The following is a 19,827-nucleotide window of genomic DNA, read 5'->3' as shown; positions in this document are numbered from 1 at the left end:
TACTTATAAAAGTTTTTTCAAAAAAGAAAATTAAATTTTGGTAAAAGTTCAAAGAATCTAAATTTCTTATCTATTTTTTTTTTTACTTTTATGAATGGTAAAAAAACTTTAGTAAGCGAAGAAACTATGCGTGTATAAATTTTTTAAAATTATATTCCTATTAAAGTAGAGGAAATCAAAATAAAAATAACTGACACATTTTAAGTGTACAAATATAACAAAAACGAAAAACAAAAACAATTTTGCCCGAGTATTATGGCGGATTAGGGGAAAATATTTTAAAACCAATTTTTTTAAAACGGTTATTTTGTGTTATTTGAAGTCGGGGGTCGTTTCCAACGCGTACACTGCGGCAGCCTCAATGCTCTGTGAAATTTAGCAAATATGTCCCTAAAAAGAAAACTTTCTGACTGACTTTGAAAGGCTATAAAACATATTTTAATGTGAATTTAAAGAAACCGCAACATTAGGCAGGTTTTTATTAAATACTTGAAATAAACTTACGCTATTTGCCGCTTTTTCAACTTTAAAAGACACTCTGATTCGTCAGGTTCAAAATAATTTCGTTTGTTGGACTTCAATAGAAGAAATTAACGCATTAACAATAAAAACAACCCAAAAATGTCATAATAATAGAGCTATGTTAAGTATAAAAATAAGAATAAAATATTGCAATAATAACAAATCTCTCTGAAGAAGTAGACTTTCTCCAGAAATGAGTTTAGAGCATCAAACAAGGAGAGTATTGTTACTAAGATACAATTTCTTTTATATCATGGGGGTGAAATGGATATATCTCTTGTGGTTATAAAAATTACTTATGCTTGGTATGGTTGAAAAATGTCTATGAAGTATATACATGTAATATACGTTACATCCACGCTACAGTGAGCATAATGACCAAAAGCAGTATCTACCAATTAAAAGTTTGAAAAAATGATTATTAATGAATACTTCCTTTTTGTATTCAAAAGGATTTAAGTTCCTACTTTTTGTAGTCAAAGAATTCACAAAAAAATTTGGTATGCTGATTTTTTTTTTTTTTTACCACTTTGCGTTAAACCAAACTGCTAAAAGTAAATAAAGCCTAACATTTCAAGTTGAACAATTTCAATTTCACTCTCAACCAGAAAAAGTTACAGAATTTAAAAAAAAAAAGCATTTTCCTAATATCTATGAAACAAAAAATTGTTGAATACAATGTTATCTTTTTTTGTTTAACTTTAAATATAATCAAAATTTCCCATCCAACCATCATTCCTACAATTATTTAAATTTTTGACTTCCACTTATTTCCATAATTTTTTACATCATTTCAGAGGTTTTACTAAATTTACAAGATCATAAATATTATGGTTTCAATTTGAAATGTGGAAATGCGCAATTCAGGACAAAAGAAAAAAAAATATCTTGCTTATGATGTGAAACAGACTCTCGACAATATTGACTGTTGGTACAGTAAATACGTAGAAAGTAAATAGTAAAATGAAATATTTTCAAGAATAATAATTAATCAATGTGGCCACCATCAGTTACAATAACAGTTTTAATCCTGGAGCATTGAGCACACAACCTATACATATGATGCATGGTAACAATGGTCTTGAGGGCACCAATCCTGATGATTATAGGCCCTGGACTCAGTCTATATCCACACTGAAAACCTTTTAAAAACCTCACTGTTGCTTCAGACACATTAAGGTCTCTTGTCATCCTTCTTATTGACCTGATGGGATTCCTGTCAATCAGGCTATTGATTATACTATCTAGCCTGGGTATGACAACTGAAGGCTACTTTCCTGATCCTAGCTTCCACCTGATATGTTCATGTTATTTTAAACTGTTTTTGACTTAAAAAGTTCCAACAATAAAACAGTCTTGCAAATACACTATAATTGCAAATGCAACAGTGTATTTGTGTTAGTTTATTAGATATAATCAGAAAAATGTAAATGCATTGTTATGATTTTGCTATAGAGACCATTGTTGTACTTATTATAATAGCTAAACATTTGTTCATTTAAATAACTGCAAAATATATTAAGCATTGTATGTTTGTTATGTATGTGTGTGTAGGTAGTTAAGTTATGATAAAAACACCTATTTCAGAAAAGTATATTAAAAAGCTTTTTATATTCCTTGAGGCGTTAGAGTAAATAAAAGTAAAAGAAAAGCACATACCTTTATACTTGCAGCCACATTGAATCTCACACTTCGTTTGCAATTTGAAAATAGAAGGCCAATATTGGACTAAATTAAATTATTTTAAAATATTTACTCAAAGTTTATAAAGAAAGAAACAAGCTAAACAAAAAAAAAGATAAGAAAATTACCACTCAGTTCAATAAAAATTTACAATAATAATTTAATAAAGTTCAAAAAAACTAATATATAAAAACCACAAATATTCACTTGATTATGAAAACGAACAGAAATATCTTTATTCAGTGAAAAGCATAAAGGATGAAATGGTGGGGTACGATTATGTTCTTCAGCCAAACACCATTGCCATCTTTTACATTTCTGACCATTTTTTTTGAGCTCAATACCACCTTTTGAATTTACAAACAGCCTGCATATTAAATAGAGCTTATTACAGTAAATAATTGATACTGAAAGTAGGAAAAAATGATAAATTCACCAGTTGAAAGTTTCTACCTTATTTTATTTTCATCAGGATAATTGCAAATAGAATTGCCGTTTGCTTCAAAGACAGCAAGAATCTCTGATTTTGACTGATCACATAATGTCTTATTCTAAACTTTTAATATCTTTACTTAGGCATTTAACAAAATCAAAAACACATTGCCAAAAACATTTTATGGTTAAAATTAAATTGTGATGTTAAAAAAATAATACATGCAAAGTTCCAGAACAAAATGATATAAAGAAAAAATATAGCAGAAAAAAATGGTAGGGGACAGAATGGTAGTAGAAAATGTCTAATTAAAATATTTATTTTTATAAAGTAAATAATGGGAAGGTTAAACAATTCTATGAACAACTAACTTTCTATTAAAAGTTTTGAATTGAATATTTCTAAAATATAAATATGTAATTAAATTGTGCAAAATCAATTGTGTAGTTCTCTTTACAGGAGAAGAAAGCTTTTGCCATGCTAATTATTTACTTGTTAGAAAATTTTTTTTGGATTTTCTACTGGAATAATCAAATACTTTGTAGGAAAAGGTAGCTTTTTATTGTTCCCATATTCATTAATTTAAAGAAAAGCAATTTCAAGTAAAATTTAAATTAGCAGAAAATATTTGTAAAAAATTAATTTTATTAGAAACTGTTCCCTAACCTTTGCATGGGTAAAATTTTCATTACTTATAAATATTTTTTGAAATAAAACAGAACCCAGAAGTTTGTTCTATGCAAAATATTAATTTATTTAAAAACTTTAATGGACAAACAAACAAAAAATTTATCAAAGAAAAACTGAAAATTCAAACAAACCTCAAACACAATAAACGTAAACTTTTCTTTTTCTGGGGACAAAATCAATACAGCAACTTCTCCATTAGGATAAATATTGAAAAATCAAGGAAATAAAACTTAATTACTTATTTTAAATCATAAAAGGATATTTTGGCATGAAATGGAGTGTTTATCTTTGGTATATACTGAAAATACAGTCTGCAAAAAAAACTCATTTTAAGTAGGAATAATAAAGTTAAAAAACTCATTTTAAGTTTCGAGAAATTTATGATTGTATAAATTATCAAGAATAATGTAAGCTAATTCTTATTGTCTAATATTAAATATGCGAGAATTAACTTAAGTCATATTTCTTTTTGATAAATTGAAGATTTTAAAGGAATGGATACTAGCAGCAACCAGTACCATCTGCAAAAAGTGTAAAAAATTTGTTTCCATCATCATAAAACTTTTCCTTTATGAAATCATCATCCTAAAAAAAATGATGATACAACATTTTTAACAATTACCTTTGTTAAAGAAATAGATGAACATTAACCCTAAGCCCAAGTAAAGTAATTATAAAACATGCAGCATATAGCTAACTTTGACAAGATTTTAGAAAATAGATTCATCAATTATTGAAAAGATTTTGCAAATATGTCAAATAAATTTTACTTGAGTCATTCTTGACTAATCTAAATATGCATGTCAAATACCATTTCAGAATTACTTTATTTTTGTTGCAAGCTGTGATTTATTTGTGAAATGTATAAAACTTTATATTTTATAGTTACGAAATGATTACTAGTGCACTAGCACTAGTATTTTACACAAAATAGTTACAAAAAAGTTATGAAATATAAAACATGAATAATGTAATAAAAATATGAAATATAGTAATAATATGAAAATTTTAAAAAAGAAACAGGAAGTGCTTGATAATCTGGAACTTTAAAATTTTTAAAATTGATCACAGAAGTTAATAAATAAGTTCGTAAGCTAATATAATTTTTAACTTAACACTTATTTAGAGATAACATGAATTAAGGAACAAGGGTTATAAATACTGTAAACACTTTAAGTTAAAAATTATAAAATCCAAAGAAATTTGATAAACAAAGTTAACTTAACACTAGAACTACTGATGGAGTCATTTTGACTCCTTTCGTTTTTTATTTCCCTTCTGTGACTACATTTTTCAGAATTCTGGCTTGAAACTTAGTGACTTTTCCTCAAATATGATGTGAATAAATAGATTTTGTGAGAATAAATAATTTTGGTGAAAAATTTGCGCGTTTTTTTCAAAATTTACCAAAAACTACTGAAGGGAGTCATTTTGACTCTCTACTATATTTTGAGGTCCTTTTGTCACTAAATGTTGCTATAAAGCTTTGTGCATAATTTTTTCACTCTGTCTTATTTACCCTGATGTTCATATAGATGTAGTTCAATTTACATGTCAACTTTTCACATTTTCCTTGTGTTTTACCTGCTTATATTACTGTGTGATGCTGAACAAAATAGCTTGTTTACTCTAGGCTCTTATCTTATGCTAATGAAGGGTGGTGTTTTTCTAAGGTTCTAGCAGGAGACAGTATTCTGGATAGTAACTTTACTTTCAGTTCAGCTGAAGAGACAAAGAGAACAGATGCAGACATACGAGCTCTGAAGACTCATACAGGTATGAATTGTTATGAAATAGTTTAGCTGTCTGTCAACTAATTCAGCCCACCTACTTTTGAAGGCGGCAGAACAGCTATTATTTCTTTTAGCTTTCATTTCATTTCTATTTTTCAGCAGGGAACTATATAGAATTATGGAATTTGTGAGGAATATGGAGAGAAGACGTTTGATAAAGCCTCAGGATATTCTGGCTACTTTGCAATCCATACCGGAGGATGAATCGGAATCCGAATTGCAGGAACATGTATTTGATTCTGACAGTGATGAAGATTTCATTCCTCAGAACATATCAAGTGAATCTGAAGACTCAGAAGAATCAAATCCAGAAGGTAAGTAGTTATGTGTATTTATTTGTTCTTCCACACACTGAGTTAGGACCTGTGCACACTAGCAGAATTCTGGCTGAATAAACATCTGGATATTCTTGCTGCAATACAGGCTGTACCTGCCCGCTCATGCCTGAGGCTTCGCTCTGAACCCCGGACTGGAGCCGCTGTCAGGGACAGGGCAGCGCTTGCATACGCGCAAGCACGGCTCTGTCCCAGACAGCGGCTCCAGCCCAGGGTTTGGAGCGGAGTTTCAGGTATGAAACTCCGCTCTGTACCTGAGCGGGCAGGTACGACCCAGATTGTGGTGAGAATATCCGGTCGGATAATCCGTCGCTAATCCAGCCAGTGTGCACAGACCCTTACAAAACAAAAATTCTAAATATTCATCAACTTTTTTTCAGATATTCCAAGCACATCAACTGGGGATCGGGCTCATGCAGTTATGTTGCCTCGTGACCATCCTCCTGGTTGTGGACAGAAAAAATCAGCAAAACGTCCCAGAAATGAGAGAACAACAGATAACAATGGCGGCAAAGGTAATGCAACAACAAACACCAGAGAAGGCGAATCTGAAGGAATACTAGTTTCAGTGGATGGTATTCAATGGAAACCTGTTGAAATTGGAGAACACTTGCCTGGTAGGCGTGACAGCCAAAATATTCTTCGAGAAGCACCTGGCCCTACAGGATATGCCAGAAGAAATATCATTATCGATAGTCCTTTGAGCGCATGGCGTTTATTTTTTTATTCATATATATTGACACATATAAAGAAATGTACGCTTGCAGAAGCATGCAACAATAATTTACAGTTTACTCTATCTGATGAGGAGCTAGATGCATTCATTGCGATATTCTATGCTCGTGGAATATCTGGCACGAACCATCACTCGATTAGCAGTATTTGGTGTAATGACTGGGGAATACCGTTTTGCAAAGCGACAATGTCTAGGGACCGCTTTGTTGAAATTATGAGGTTTCTCAGATTTGATGAGAAATCTACTCGATCGGAAAGACTGCAAACGGACAAGTTTGCTTTATTTTCTACTGTGTGGGACAGGTTTATTGAAAATTGTATTACGTGTTACAAACCTGACCCATACATAACGGTGGATGAGCAACTTTTCCCAAGCAAAACTAGGTGTCCATTCACGCAGTACATGCCTTCCAAACCAGATAAATATGGCCAAAAATATTGGCTAGCTGTTGATAAGGATAGCAAATATCTGGCAAATGGCTTCCCTTATCTAGGCAAAGATGACAAACGCCGTGCTGAGGACCATTTAGCTGACCATGTGGTAATGAAGTTATTGGACCCGTGTTTGAAAAAAGGTCGCAATGTTACAACCGATAATTATTTTACTTCAGTAAAATTAGCTAAACAGCTAAAAAGCAAAGGAACAACCATCGTAGGAACACTGAAGAAGATAAGGCGAGAAGTGCCTAAAGAAATAAAATCCATGAAAGAGGAATTTTACAACACTAAAGTGTTTAGAAATGAAGACAATTTTACACTTACAGTATATCAAGGAAAGGTCAACAAAAATGTTGTCATTTTGAGTTCCCTCCATCCAGATGTTGTTGTTGTGTCTGATTCCGCTAAAAAAACTCCAGAAACAGTAAAGTTTTACAATAAAACAAAATATGGAGTAGATGTAGTGGATCAGATGGCACGAAAATATACCACACAAACATGCACAAGGAGATGGCCTGTTCATGCATTTGAAAATGCCTTAGACTTTGTGGGTATAAATGCATGGATAATATTCAAGGAGATTACCCACAAAAAAATGTGACGCAAGGCATTTTTGCAAACGCTTGTGAGAGAGTTGAGTGGTCCTTATGTCACAGATAGAGAAAAGGGTTCCACGTCCCAAGTTTTTATATGCTCAAAAGTGATGGTCCAAACAAAATTTTGCCAGATCAAAAAAAAGTGCAAGAAAAATAGATCTGTCAGCAATTGTAAGACTTGTGGTAAGTCTTTGTGTGGGCAATGTACTGCCATAAATCAAAGGCAATGCCTAAAATGTGGAACACCAAATGTTTAGAAAGTGAATTCTGCGCCATATTTTCATTTTTATGCTCCTCCACCTACATTTTCTCTGCTTTTTGTTCTTCAGTTGTTGTTTATATGTGTGCACTTGAATAAAAAAAAATGTTTGAAAAACGTCTATTATAATTATTGTTATTTTCTGTAGAAAAATAAGAAAAGCAGAAAAAAAAATAATCAAAAGCATTACTGTTGGATTTCACAATAATAATACATTACAAAAAATATAATTATTAATAAATAACCACAATTGAAACTTTAAAAATAAACGAAAACAAGCAAGGAGCCAAAATGACTCCTTTCAGTAGTTCTAGGCGGCGTCACGAGTCCAGTAGTCCTAGTGTTAAACAATTATTACTCCAATTTACAAAGAGATGAAATAGAAAATTAAACAAATATAAATATGCAATTTGTAAGTTTGCCTGACTTGCAATATAAAATTTTATCAAAGCTGAAAACGAAGAACTATTTTTTCTTTTTAAAAATATTTTTGGTTTAAAAATAAAAAATCAGGCAATTCTGAGACTGTAGGTAAAATGAGCATTTCTATTTTTTTTATAATTACTTTGAGACTCACAAATCTTTTCTCAAATAGCAAAAAAAAAAAAAAAAAAAAAAAAAAAAAACTGATTATTAGAGACAATATTAATTTTTAGTGGCACTTAAAAATGTTTGACAATTTTTATTTGTTTGTATCTGTATGAAATATACAGTAAATTCAAAAGTTGAAACTTACAATTTGGTTATCAATATACATAAAAGTTATAATTCTCAATACTTGTAAATCTAATATGTATTTCAACTTAAAAATTCACAGTACATCTATTTTATTATGAAATAAGCAATCAATTGCTTTAATTCTTTTTGGCACCTACTAAACGTAAAACTATTTAAGATCAAAGCTGAAGGTAATTATTCTATTAAACCTATTAAAATAAATTTTCTGAGCAAATTTTAAACAGAAATTACCTGAAATACAGCTGAATCAAAATCTTCTTTTATAGTGTCTTTCTCAATTAAATCTGGTGAACACAATTGACTAACAGGCTTCATTGTCCAGCCATCATCCATGCATCTTGCTGAAGACAGTGCATATTGAAGAGTTTTTATTTGACGAGTACCTAAATTATAGAAACCTAAAATAGAATACCTTTACTTGCAAAAATGTCATGCTTTGGTCTCAAAACCATTTCATATAAAAACATTGAAAAGTCAATCCTATTGGTAAAAATATTTAACTAGCAGTCTAGAAACCTTTATTTTTTATAACATTGCAAAAATGGTATGTTGCAATACTATCACACTTTCAAAAACATTGCATAAATTGTGTTAATGTTACACTATCATTGTATGATGTACTGTTAACTCCAGGGCCATGAACTTTGGAACTGTTTGCTGGAAGGGGTGAAAGACCTGTTTAGGTGAGATTAGATAACAAATATCCTGGGAAAAATTACCTGCAACAGCATTTAAGGACTGAATAGTTTGTTTTTACTTGTAAGGGTTTAAATTTTTTCCTTATTTACATTAATTTACATTATATTATTCCTTACATTTTTTACAGAAGTTGATAATGTTGATAATGTTGATAGTAATAATAGTAATACTACTGCAGATGAGTTTTTCTTATTCATTAGCTAAATGATTAGAAAGGTTTTTCAAAAAGAAAAAAATCAATAAATTTTATTGTGATAACTCAACCCTACATAAAGAATTTAATTTGTTTGAAGCTACTCACAAAAGATCATATAATTTGGAAATATTGGTCTTCTGACAGTTAGTCCATTTAGTGTTGAAGTTGAGAGGAGCATTTAGTGTAACTGATTTAAAAGGCTGCTATTTAGATGCAATAGCTTTCCTAAGAAGCTACTCGATGTCACAAAAATAACTTTAAAAGTACAATTAAGATACATCTAAACACTTTAACCAGTTAATATTATTTTAGTCTCTGAAGAAATACAGAGAATTCAGAAATAAAGATAAAAATATAACAGAAATTCAAAAATTAAAATAGTAATGACCCTGAAGTAAACCAATCAGAATAAAGATCTTGCAATTGACAGGTTTTTTTTATTGTAGAAAACTATTGTCTGTAAAAGAAAATCACAATTTATCACAACTTTGCTGGTTTGTATACATGATTTTACTTATTCTGGCTAAATACAAAAAGTATTAGGTATTTTGTTTATAATATTTAAATTTTAAGACAATATAAACTTGGAATTAAGATATAAAAAAAATTAAATTGAAAAAAGACAAGATGTGGTTTACCTGAAGAATCTGAATCCTGAATGGTATTGGTTTGATTTCTTTCAATGTTATTCTTTTTCAATCTAAACAAGAATAACAAAATAACATGTAGTATTGTAAAAATAAAATAAAAGAAATAAACAAAATATCAAACTTCAAAATTCTCCCCCAGAAAAGATCCATCTTTCACTAAATTTAACATGATAAAAACTCCTTTTAAACACAAATAAAATGAGCAACTGAATCAACAACTGTTTTATTGTTTCAATTTTGGTTAACGTAGTTACTGTAAACAGTATTTTTTTTGAAACACTAATATCGCTGATCCTAATGAAATCTCTAGATAAATAAAGTTGTTAAATGAGCTTCTCATTAACAGATAGGAACATTCATGGTTATCAAGATGTTAGGTAAAAAAGATAGCTTTGACATTGAGTAAGTTATTATTTTTTGAAAATTTCATCATTTATTAGACCTCTTCATTTTAGATAAAGATGACCTTGCTGCATAAAATCTTAGAGGACAAAATCTTTAAGTTATTTCATTATTTATAAATGACAAAATAAATAAGTAAATAAATATAGAACAAAAACTTCTCTGGAAGAAAGAATAAAATTACAAAACAATCAATATAGAAAATCTAATAAGAAATATGATACAAACCAGTAAAACAAAAAAACTACTAACTGAGTTGGATAGTAACGAGCAGTTACAGAGCTTGCATTAGAATGGTTATGATGTGTTATATCAAGGACATTATCACATGTTATACCTGTTTCTTTTGTTGCAATGTGAAGTAATGAAACAAAATACTCATAATCTGAGCAACAATACAGCTGAAAAATAGCATTAGTAACAAACATTAATAGAAAATTTATTCCTTAGTGCAATTCAAGCAAATACACACAAACAATATTTTTATAAGCTAGTTAACAAAAGAAACACTTTCATTTTTACTGTATTTTATGTTCATTTTAACATTTGAATAACATCTATGTTTATACATGATAATACAATAACAGATCTATTCTTAAAAAGAAATGAAGCGTACTTGTTTGAGAGAAAGTTTATCATAGGATTCCTCTGCAAGAACACATTGGTCATGGGTAATTTCAATGAGAGGATTGCAACAAAACTGACAAATGTTACAAGATCCTGCAATAACTTTTTTGTTTAACTCAATTAATGATTCAAGCTTGATGCTAGATTTTTCTCTATGATACTGCAAGATAGCTGGAGTAGTTTGAAAATTAGGAACCAAGATTTTTTTTATGACGCTGACTTCTTGAAGATCACTTAGAGATTTTTTAATTTTATTTTTATACTTTTTACTGCCCAACAAAAGATCATTTAGTGATTTGCTAATTTTAACAAAGTTATTGCTTTTTTTTGCATCTTTATTAGTTTTTCTTAATCCTTTATCCAGTAACTTCTTACAAGCATCTAAGGAGAAATAATAAAAACTGAACTAAAAAGTATATAAAACTTTCATATCAAAAAAATATATAAATAGTAACTTAAATATATATACTACAAATGTTTAACTATAGATAGTAATGTAAATAGTAGAACACCAAGAGCAGTATGCTTATTATAATAAATAGAATTTATACTTTTTACTGTATAACACATTTATCTATAGTACTATGCAAACTATCACCTATAGTACATATTTTACTATAGCATTAATCACATAAGGCACACATTAATACATGAAACATGCACAAATATATACTCTTATACACTTAAACAGACTTCATAGAAGCAACAGGATTATTCCATATTAAAGCAGCCAATTACTGTGAGTAACCTTCCCCAATTTACTTTAAAATTAGTTAGTACAATAAAGTACTTATAAACACAAAAAACTATCTGTTAACTAATTCTATCAACTACTTTCAGTTTACAGCCTTCTGAAATTTTAGTTGTAGATTTGTGTCACTCTAAAGAAATCTTATCTCAAAGAGACAATTAAGAGAGCATTTCATTATGTAGTTTAAAGAGTAAAGAGCTTTTGCTATCAAGATTATGCAGATTACAGTGGTAATAACTACCTATATCTGGAGTTTTATACTATTTATTATATTTTTGAGGCAACTACCAAGATAGACTATTTAAGCTTTGAATTGGCAAAAGCAGACTTTTCTTTCCATTCATTATGTATACATGCATGCAAGTATGTATGTATGTATGTATGTATGTATGTATGTATGTATGTATGTATGTATGTATGTATGTATGTATGTATGTATGTATGTATGTATGTATGTATGTATGTTTGTATGTATGTATATATGTATGTATGTATGTATGTATGTATGTATGTATGTATGTATGTATGTATGTATGTATGTATGTATGTATGTATGTATGTATGTATGTATGTATGTATGTATGTATGTTTGTATGTATGTATATATGTATGTATGTATGTATGTATGTATGTATGTATGTATGTATGTATGTATGTATGTATGTATGTATGTATGTATGTATGTATGTATGTATGTATGTATGTATGTATGTATGTATGTATGTATGTATGTATGTATGTTATATTTCTTATCAGCAATTTGAGGAAATAGGCCTAAGCAAATTTTCACAAGGTTTTAAATGCATTATCACTTGATATACTTGATATAATTTCAATATTAACTTGATCATATATTCATTTTAATATTACTAAAAAACCCAGAGTGCTAGACTTTAAAACTGACATTTCCTTCAAAATACTTACAAAAAATAAATAAATAAATAATAACATGAAATGATAGAATTAGTTAACAGTTGATACTTTTTATGTCATAGAGTATTATGCTGAATATACAAAAGTTAAAATGAGTTGAAGGTCACAACAATGATTGAGATTTGATATGGATTGATCCAATAATAAAAAAAAATAATGATAATCAAGCAATGAAAACAAGAATGCTAATAACCATCTTTTAGATGCCTGATTTGCTTTTTACTTTCTCGATCAGCTGTGGTGACTTCATCTCTGAAACAACTCCAATCGGTTTGTACAGCCTTTGATATAAAAGTGTGCGTTTTTTGTTGTGGGCTGGTATTACCAAAAGTTTTAAGCATGTGATCTGATGAACTCTCATAAATCATGGATTGAAACTTTCTTTAATTTCATTTTGCTCTGAATGTGTACATACATACATACATACATACATACATACATACATACATACATACATACATACATACATACATACATACATGCATGCATACATACATGCATACATACATAACATAAATTGTGGAACAAAAAAAATACTAATAGCATCTTGAACCAGATATATCTCACAGATACTCAAATTATTCAGACAAGATTGTAGAAAAGTATTCATGTGCAAACTTAATAGTTTGTTCTATTGCACAAACATTTACTTCATCAACTCTATACTTTGATGTTATTTTAATTTGATAACTTCTTCTAAGATTTCCAAAAACAATAGTCTGAGCAGTTGAGATAAGAGAAAGAAAGAGGCCTTAAGAAAGCTGAGCAATTATTATGATACACATCCAAATAAGTTTAAGCCTTGTGGGTTGGAGCAGAATCTTTTTGGAAGTCATGATTTGGGGACAAATTATCAGTTTTTGGCTTTTATTAGGGTTGCAAAATATCAGACTGGTAAAACATCAGATTGGTAAAAATTTATTTAATTTTGCTTTTTTTTTTGTCATTATTTCTCTGCTATTTACACATAAAATGCTTTCTTTTATAAAAACACATCTTTATTCTCACTTCCAGATGAATACTAAATTTATTTTCAAAAATAAGCTAATTAAGATTCAACAAATTTGATTTGATTAGAAATAAGAAAATATATTTTCCTGAGAAAACGGCTCCGTTCAATCAACTTGGCATTCTGTTTTGACTTTTTCGTTTTAAAATTCAAGTAATATCAATAAAAAGTAAAAATATATATTTATAAAAACTTATTCTATTTTGTGTTCACTTTTTCAAATCACGATTATATATATCGCGGGAAAATTAGGGCCGTTACAATAACAATCTTGCCAATAGTAGGACTTCTTAAACCATAGTCACAAGAATGTATCACTGATCTATATAATAACTGGATAGCGCATCTCCTAAGAAAATAGCGAAATAATTTTGAAGCCAAAATATTTTCGCCAGCGCCATATTGGGAGGACCCATGGAGAAAAATTATTTAGTTAAAATATTGAAAGGTGAACAAGCTATTTCTTTATTTTGATGGTTTAACTTTATATTTTTTTATATTTAACATAGATTGAATGTAAGGAAAGTTATTATTATTTTTTTTTCAAATAATGATAATTATTTTTTAGTAAAATAATTACAATATTCATTATATAAATGTCTGGAGAAAATTCCAAAAAGCGAGGGACACAGTGTGTTGCATTTGGTTGCAATAAAAGAAAACATAGCGACATAAAAGAAGTGATGGAATCTCTGGTTATGAATCATCTTTGCAACGAAAGTTTCCTAGAACATTTCATAGGTGACTTTCTTAATTACTTTTAAAAATAAAAATAGTTTAAAATTTATTGACCTCTGTTAGTTTGCTTGCAATGTGAAGAAATGGATTTAAATAATATCAGTTGTGCAAAAAGTATAACAAACTTAATAAAATATCAAATGTTATTTTTCCTACTAATTTTATTCAGATTTCCTTCAAACACTGAAAAAAGAAAAGAATGGACCATCAAAATACACAGTCAAGAATGGAGTCCAAGTAGTAGCAGTTTGATATGTTCTGATATTGACAGAACTGGACAAACTGTTAGATTAAAAGAAAATTCTTTTCCTAAAAGATTTAAAAAATTTCCAGACTACTTAAAAAAGGCTACATATATAATCAATTATGTTTTAATGTATTGTACAGGTTTGTTTGATATATACCTTTTAGTTCTTAGTTACCCTATGCAGTGTGCTAGAGGGTTTATAACACAACTGTATTGTAAGCAGCTAAAACATATAATAACCATTTTGCTATTGTATGCTTTTATTTTATAAATGCTGCATGAACTATTAGCTAAGCTCTGTGAGTAAACACAACTTAGAGGTTCCTTCTAGTTTGATATAAAATTTGAAAATTATACAAGTATATATATATATATATATATATATATATATATATATATATATATATATATATATATATATATATATATATATATATATATATATATATATATATATATATATATATATATATATATATATATATATATTTCAATATTAGAAAATGAAAGAGAGAAAAGTTCCTGTTAATAGATCAACTTTTGAAAATTCTGTAAAAAGTGATTTTGAAACTAGTGTTATACCTATCTGCATGAAAGTTGGCTCCCCAAAAAAAATATTTTTAATGTTTTAGATGATTCAGTTATGATAAATAACAGCAGTTTGGATATTACAACAGTAAACATAATCAGAAAATACGACTTATGGGTAATTCCGCATCAAATCACCCAAAATTTAGAAAATTTTGAACCATGGGTCCTCAAATTTTTTAAAAATTTCTTTGGCTGTTGCATCTTAAAAAGAAAAGTTAACACATAAAATTTCAGCTAAAAATGTTGAGCGGTTGACAAGATACTGCAATTTTAATATCGACCTGGTTTCCCAAAATGACCCGGTTTTCATAACATTCTGAAAAAACATTTTTCTTAAAAAAATAAGAAATAAAAATGGCAAAAATATGAAAATAAACATATATAATGTTTTTTTGATGTTGAATTCAATAAAAGTACTTAAAATGCTAAAATATAAAAGGAACATGCTTAAAAGTTAATAAAACAACTAGTTTCTATAAACCAACTTTGGGGCCCAATATCTCAAAACACCCCTGTCAAATTTTTTTTTTTTTTGCTGTTAATATTTTCAACTGCTTATAATCTTACTAGGCACAAAAAATCTAACTGGAAAAACAACTGAAACATATGGAACTTTAATTTCAATGATCTATTACTTTTTAAAGAAATTATTTTAAAAAACATGCAAATAGAATTCTGTAAAATATTATATTTAGTTTATAGACTCCTTAAAAAAAAAAAAAAAAGAATTTTGTTATATTTAAGGAAGTCTTAATTGTATGATAACTTAGTTATTTGATCTTAAGAACTGAAAAAAACATCCTGTTTTGTTTTTATATAAAAACTGAATAAGTGTGATATTGATGTGCATTTGTTTTTAAAATTTTGGTAACTACATTTTGTAAAAGTTTATAATAACTAGTTTATAAAAAGTTCAGTTATAAAACAATATTTATTGGTAAATTTTATTTAAATTTTAACAAATTAACAATTTCATATATATATATATTTCATATATATATATGTAGATTGTATATATATATAAATATATCTATAAAGAAAATAACCAATATCTATCAGTGTAAAAAAATATACAACAGAGGGATTCTGAAAAGGTTTGAATTATTTCTTTATCAAAAAATTTTTCAATCTGTCTAAATTACATATATTAATTGATGGTTGCGCAGGACAGTACAAAAGTTGTAAAATCTTTTACAATCTATGCCAACTAGAAAGTGAATTTGACCTTAAAGTTGAATGGAACTTTTTTGCCACGTCCCATGGAAAGTCACAATGCAATGGGATTGGTGGTACTGTAAAAAGGTTAACAGCACAAAAAAGTTTAAAACGACCATACAGAAACCAAATTCTCACATCAGAAGCTATGTATGAATTTTGTATTGAGAAAATCAAGGTTGTTAACTTCATTTACATAAAGGGATTGGACTTACAATTGCAACATGAAGAGCAAAAAGAAAGGTACACTGGTGTAACAACTTTACCTGGTACTGGTAGCTTTCATCAATTTATGATCTTAGAGATAACAGGGTTGGGGCAAAGAGGTGTAGTACGGACATTAATTATTCAATAATCCACAATCTTAAAAAGAAACAAGATATATTTCAACTTGATACTGTTGCTTTAGGTTGTTATGTAGCTGTAGTCTGTGTAGTAATGGATCGGCATTGTAACTAAATCCAACCTAGAAAAAGTTGATGCTAAAGTTAAATTTCTTCACCCAAATGGTCCATCAATCTGTTTTAACTGGCCTGAAAGAGACGACTACTGTTTTATTCCCAACACCAACATATTGAAAAAACTATCTGTTCCACAAGCTTGCTCCAGTTCCGGTAGAAACAATGTGTTTGAAAATACTGAAATAGAGGAAGTACAAGTAAAATGGGAACAATATTGTAAACTATTACAAACACAGTCAAAATAACTGACATTTTCAATACCTTTAAAAATCTTGTATATTTAAGTGACTGTTTAAATTACGATTAACTTATTTTTATTTTATTTACAAATATTTTTTGGGAATTTCTTGAAAAAGTAATAGATCATTGAAATTAAAGTTCCATATGTTTCAGTTGTTTTTCCAGTTAGATTTTTTGTGCCTAGTAAGATTATAAGCAGTTGAAAATATTAACAGCAAAAAAAAAAAAAATTTGACAGGGGTGTTTTGAGATATTGGGCCCCAAAGTTGGTTTATAGAAACTAGTTGTTTTATTAACTTTTAAGCATGTTCCTTTTATATTTTAGCATTTTAAGTACTTTTATTGAATTCAACATCAAAAAAACATTATATATGTTTATTTTCATATTTTTGCCATTTTTATTTCTTATTTTTTTAAGAAAAATGTTTTTTCAGAATGTTATGAAAACCGGGTCATTTTGGGAAACCAGGTCGATATTAAAATTGCAGTATCTTGTCAACCGCTCAACATTTTTAGCTGAAATTTTGCATGTAATATTTTTTTATAATAAGGAATAATGTGTCAAAATATAACACAAAAGGAAGACACATGGTTCAATGGACTGGGTGATTTGATGTGGAATTACCCTTATCTGAAAGAACATCTAAGACTACTGATCATGATTATTCTTTTATTACTAATATTTCATTGCTAACTGAGTATAAAAAAGCAGCTGTTTCTTATATATCTGGCTTGGTTGTTAAAATGGCAAAAAAGCAAATATTTTGTATGTTATGTTGTGATGCACTTGGTTCTAAAAAACATGCTCCAGAATCCAATTTTCTTAAAGTAAAGGACAGTGGTGGTCTTATGAAACCAACAAGAGATGTTATTACTGTTTGTGAAGAAACTGAAAAAAAAATTACAGGAATGCTAGCAACAATACCTGGAAAACTGCCACAATCCAAAAATATCCCAGAAGCTATATCTATTTCAGTTTTAGAAAGTTTAGGATCTGTTATATTTAGAGATTTGCATGAACATATGTTTGATACTGGTATTAATGAAAACCATGTTTTTAAATTAATCAAAATAATTTCTCAATGTTATTGCAAAGTCAGACTTTATGATCTGGGAAAACAAGCCACTGAGAAAATGTCATCGAAAAATATTAGAAAAACATTAAGTAAATTGGTATTATTTAATCATCAATAACTACAGCTTTTACAAACACAAAACTATTTTATATTGTAAATAGTAACGTAATAATTGAAAAGATTATTTACTTACTTTTAGGAGCATTACATTTTCAACTTGTACTTATAATCATAATTTTTAAATATCAACATAAGAATCTAGATAAATTATCTAAAGAATACGATCATTCGTTAGACATTTTACAACAGATTTTTACTAATTTGTTGATATTGCCTTTTTTGCTTCTAATTTCTAGGTACTTTCAATCCTTTTCTTTTTTTCTTCTTTTTTTTTGGTTTCTTTTCTTAAACTTTCAAGCGCATCATAACAAATCGTGGGTCCTCACAATATGGCCGCCAAAATATTTTTTCGGCTTCAATTTCGATATTAGAGATGCGCTATCCAGTTATAATATAGATCAGTGGAATGTATAGTCTGGAAACAAAGGCTGTTTCCATTGTTCAACCGCTTTATGTTGAAACTTGTATCAACGACCCGGCGAAGGTGCCCAAAACGAAAACCTTCACATTATTCTCCTTGTCATTCTAACTGAAATTTGGTTTTTGGATTTAATGTTGAGATCTTTTAAATAATTTTTATATACATAATTTCTTCGATATGTTAAGAAATATGTTACATATTTTTTGCTGATTCTTATTACCAATAACTGCTGTTTTGTACTGTTGTTGTTATGTACTTCTTGTGTTAGTGAATATGATTGCATTTTAGTATATACGTATATATATATATATATATATATATATATATATATATATATATATATATATATATATATATATATATATATATATACAGCGGTGGCAAAAAATTAAAGATCACTCTTTTTTTTTTCAAAATTTATTTTTAACCTTAGTATAGTTTTATTTTGGAAAAAGGTATCAAAAAAAGGAAAACATTTTTAGAAAGAATTTTTATTGTATTTTATATTTATTATAAAAGAATTTATAATTTTTTTAAAAAATAATATTAAAAAATTAAAAAACTGACTAGTAAAGAATATAAATGGGAAAAAAAATTGGACAAAATTTTAAGACCAGTTTCAAAAATATTTCAAAAAGCAATAAAAAAATAATTTAGAAACGTGTTGTTCCTCCATTTGTTTTCAAGCACTCTTGTACTCGTTCTGGCATTGAACTCATTAAAGTTTTGATTACTTCATCAGGCACATTTTTCAAATGATGAGAGATAGAAGATTTCAAATCTTCCAAATTGTAAAGTTGTTCTTTACCAAGCTTTTGATCAAGCCACGACCATAAATTCTCTATTGGATTCAAGTCTGGACTATTGGCAGGCCATGGAAGCACTTGAATTTTATTAGGATTGAACCAATCGCTAACAACATGCGCTTTATGACACGACGTATTATCTTGCTGGAAAATAAATCCATCTTGCAACTGCCATAAATCAATGCTAGGAATAAGCGAGTTTTCCAAAATTTCGATGTACCTTTCTTTGTTGAGTCTACCATCGAATAAATGAAAAACGCCAACTCCACAGGCACTCATACAGACCCAAATGCCTTTGAACCACTGCCTTGTTTTGTTTGTTTCAAAATACATGATTCATCGAACCGTTCGCTTGGAAGTCTACGCAACATTACGCGACCTTTTCTGTTGTCTACCTCAACGTTCATTTCATCACTAAAGACC

The 19,827-nt window shown here is 28.6% G+C and overlaps 1 protein-coding gene and 1 long non-coding RNA gene across 9 annotated transcripts; one reads left to right on the top strand and one right to left on the bottom strand.

The window, feature by feature from the left end:
• Nucleotides 1–135: 135 nt before the first annotated feature.
• Nucleotides 136–13,771, bottom strand: LOC145191230 (glutamate-rich protein 6-like). 6 transcript variants are annotated; one of them, XR_016445026.1, is made up of 12 exons: nucleotides 12,674–13,771; nucleotides 10,786–11,177; nucleotides 10,422–10,570; nucleotides 9,756–9,817; nucleotides 8,454–8,605; nucleotides 3,831–3,913; nucleotides 3,460–3,528; nucleotides 2,659–2,756; nucleotides 2,413–2,572; nucleotides 2,182–2,250; nucleotides 505–575; nucleotides 136–390 (listed from the first exon to the last, which is right to left on the bottom strand). XR_016445026.1 is itself a non-coding variant. In XM_090066858.1 (12 exons), exons 1-12 carry the CDS (start codon nucleotides 12,846–12,848, stop codon nucleotides 303–305), a joined length of 1,572 nt encoding a protein of 523 aa, XP_089922984.1. In that variant the 5' UTR covers nucleotides 12,849–13,771; the 3' UTR covers nucleotides 136–302. The 6 variants fall into 6 exon arrangements, 5 of the variants coding, with proteins under 5 accessions (XP_089922984.1, XP_089922986.1, XP_089922987.1 ...); XM_090066858.1 differs by having other exon boundaries at nucleotides 3,460–3,532; XM_090066860.1 differs by lacking the exons at nucleotides 10,422–10,570; nucleotides 12,674–13,771 and having other exon boundaries at nucleotides 3,460–3,532; nucleotides 10,786–11,117.
• LOC149881982 (uncharacterized) lies at nucleotides 13,759–15,172 on the top strand. 3 transcript variants are annotated; one of them, XR_016445027.1, is made up of 4 exons: nucleotides 13,759–13,937; nucleotides 14,058–14,230; nucleotides 14,397–14,574; nucleotides 14,975–15,172. It is a non-coding gene; the product is annotated as an uncharacterized LOC149881982 (long non-coding RNA). The 3 variants fall into 3 exon arrangements; XR_016445029.1 differs by having other exon boundaries at nucleotides 14,397–14,614; nucleotides 15,107–15,122; XR_016445028.1 differs by lacking the exon at nucleotides 14,975–15,172 and having other exon boundaries at nucleotides 14,397–14,769.
• The last annotated feature ends 4,655 nt before the right edge of the window (nucleotides 15,173–19,827 follow it).

This window comes from Hydra viridissima, unplaced genomic scaffold, assembly GCF_058129835.1.
Source record: "Hydra viridissima isolate aposymbiotic clone 2 unplaced genomic scaffold, HvirCarnegie_v1 scaffold_11, whole genome shotgun sequence".
Classification (NCBI taxonomy): domain Eukaryota; kingdom Metazoa; phylum Cnidaria; class Hydrozoa; order Anthoathecata; family Hydridae; genus Hydra; species Hydra viridissima.
Note: the sequence above shows the minus strand (reverse complement) of the source record. Positions and strands in the feature narration are given on the sequence as shown.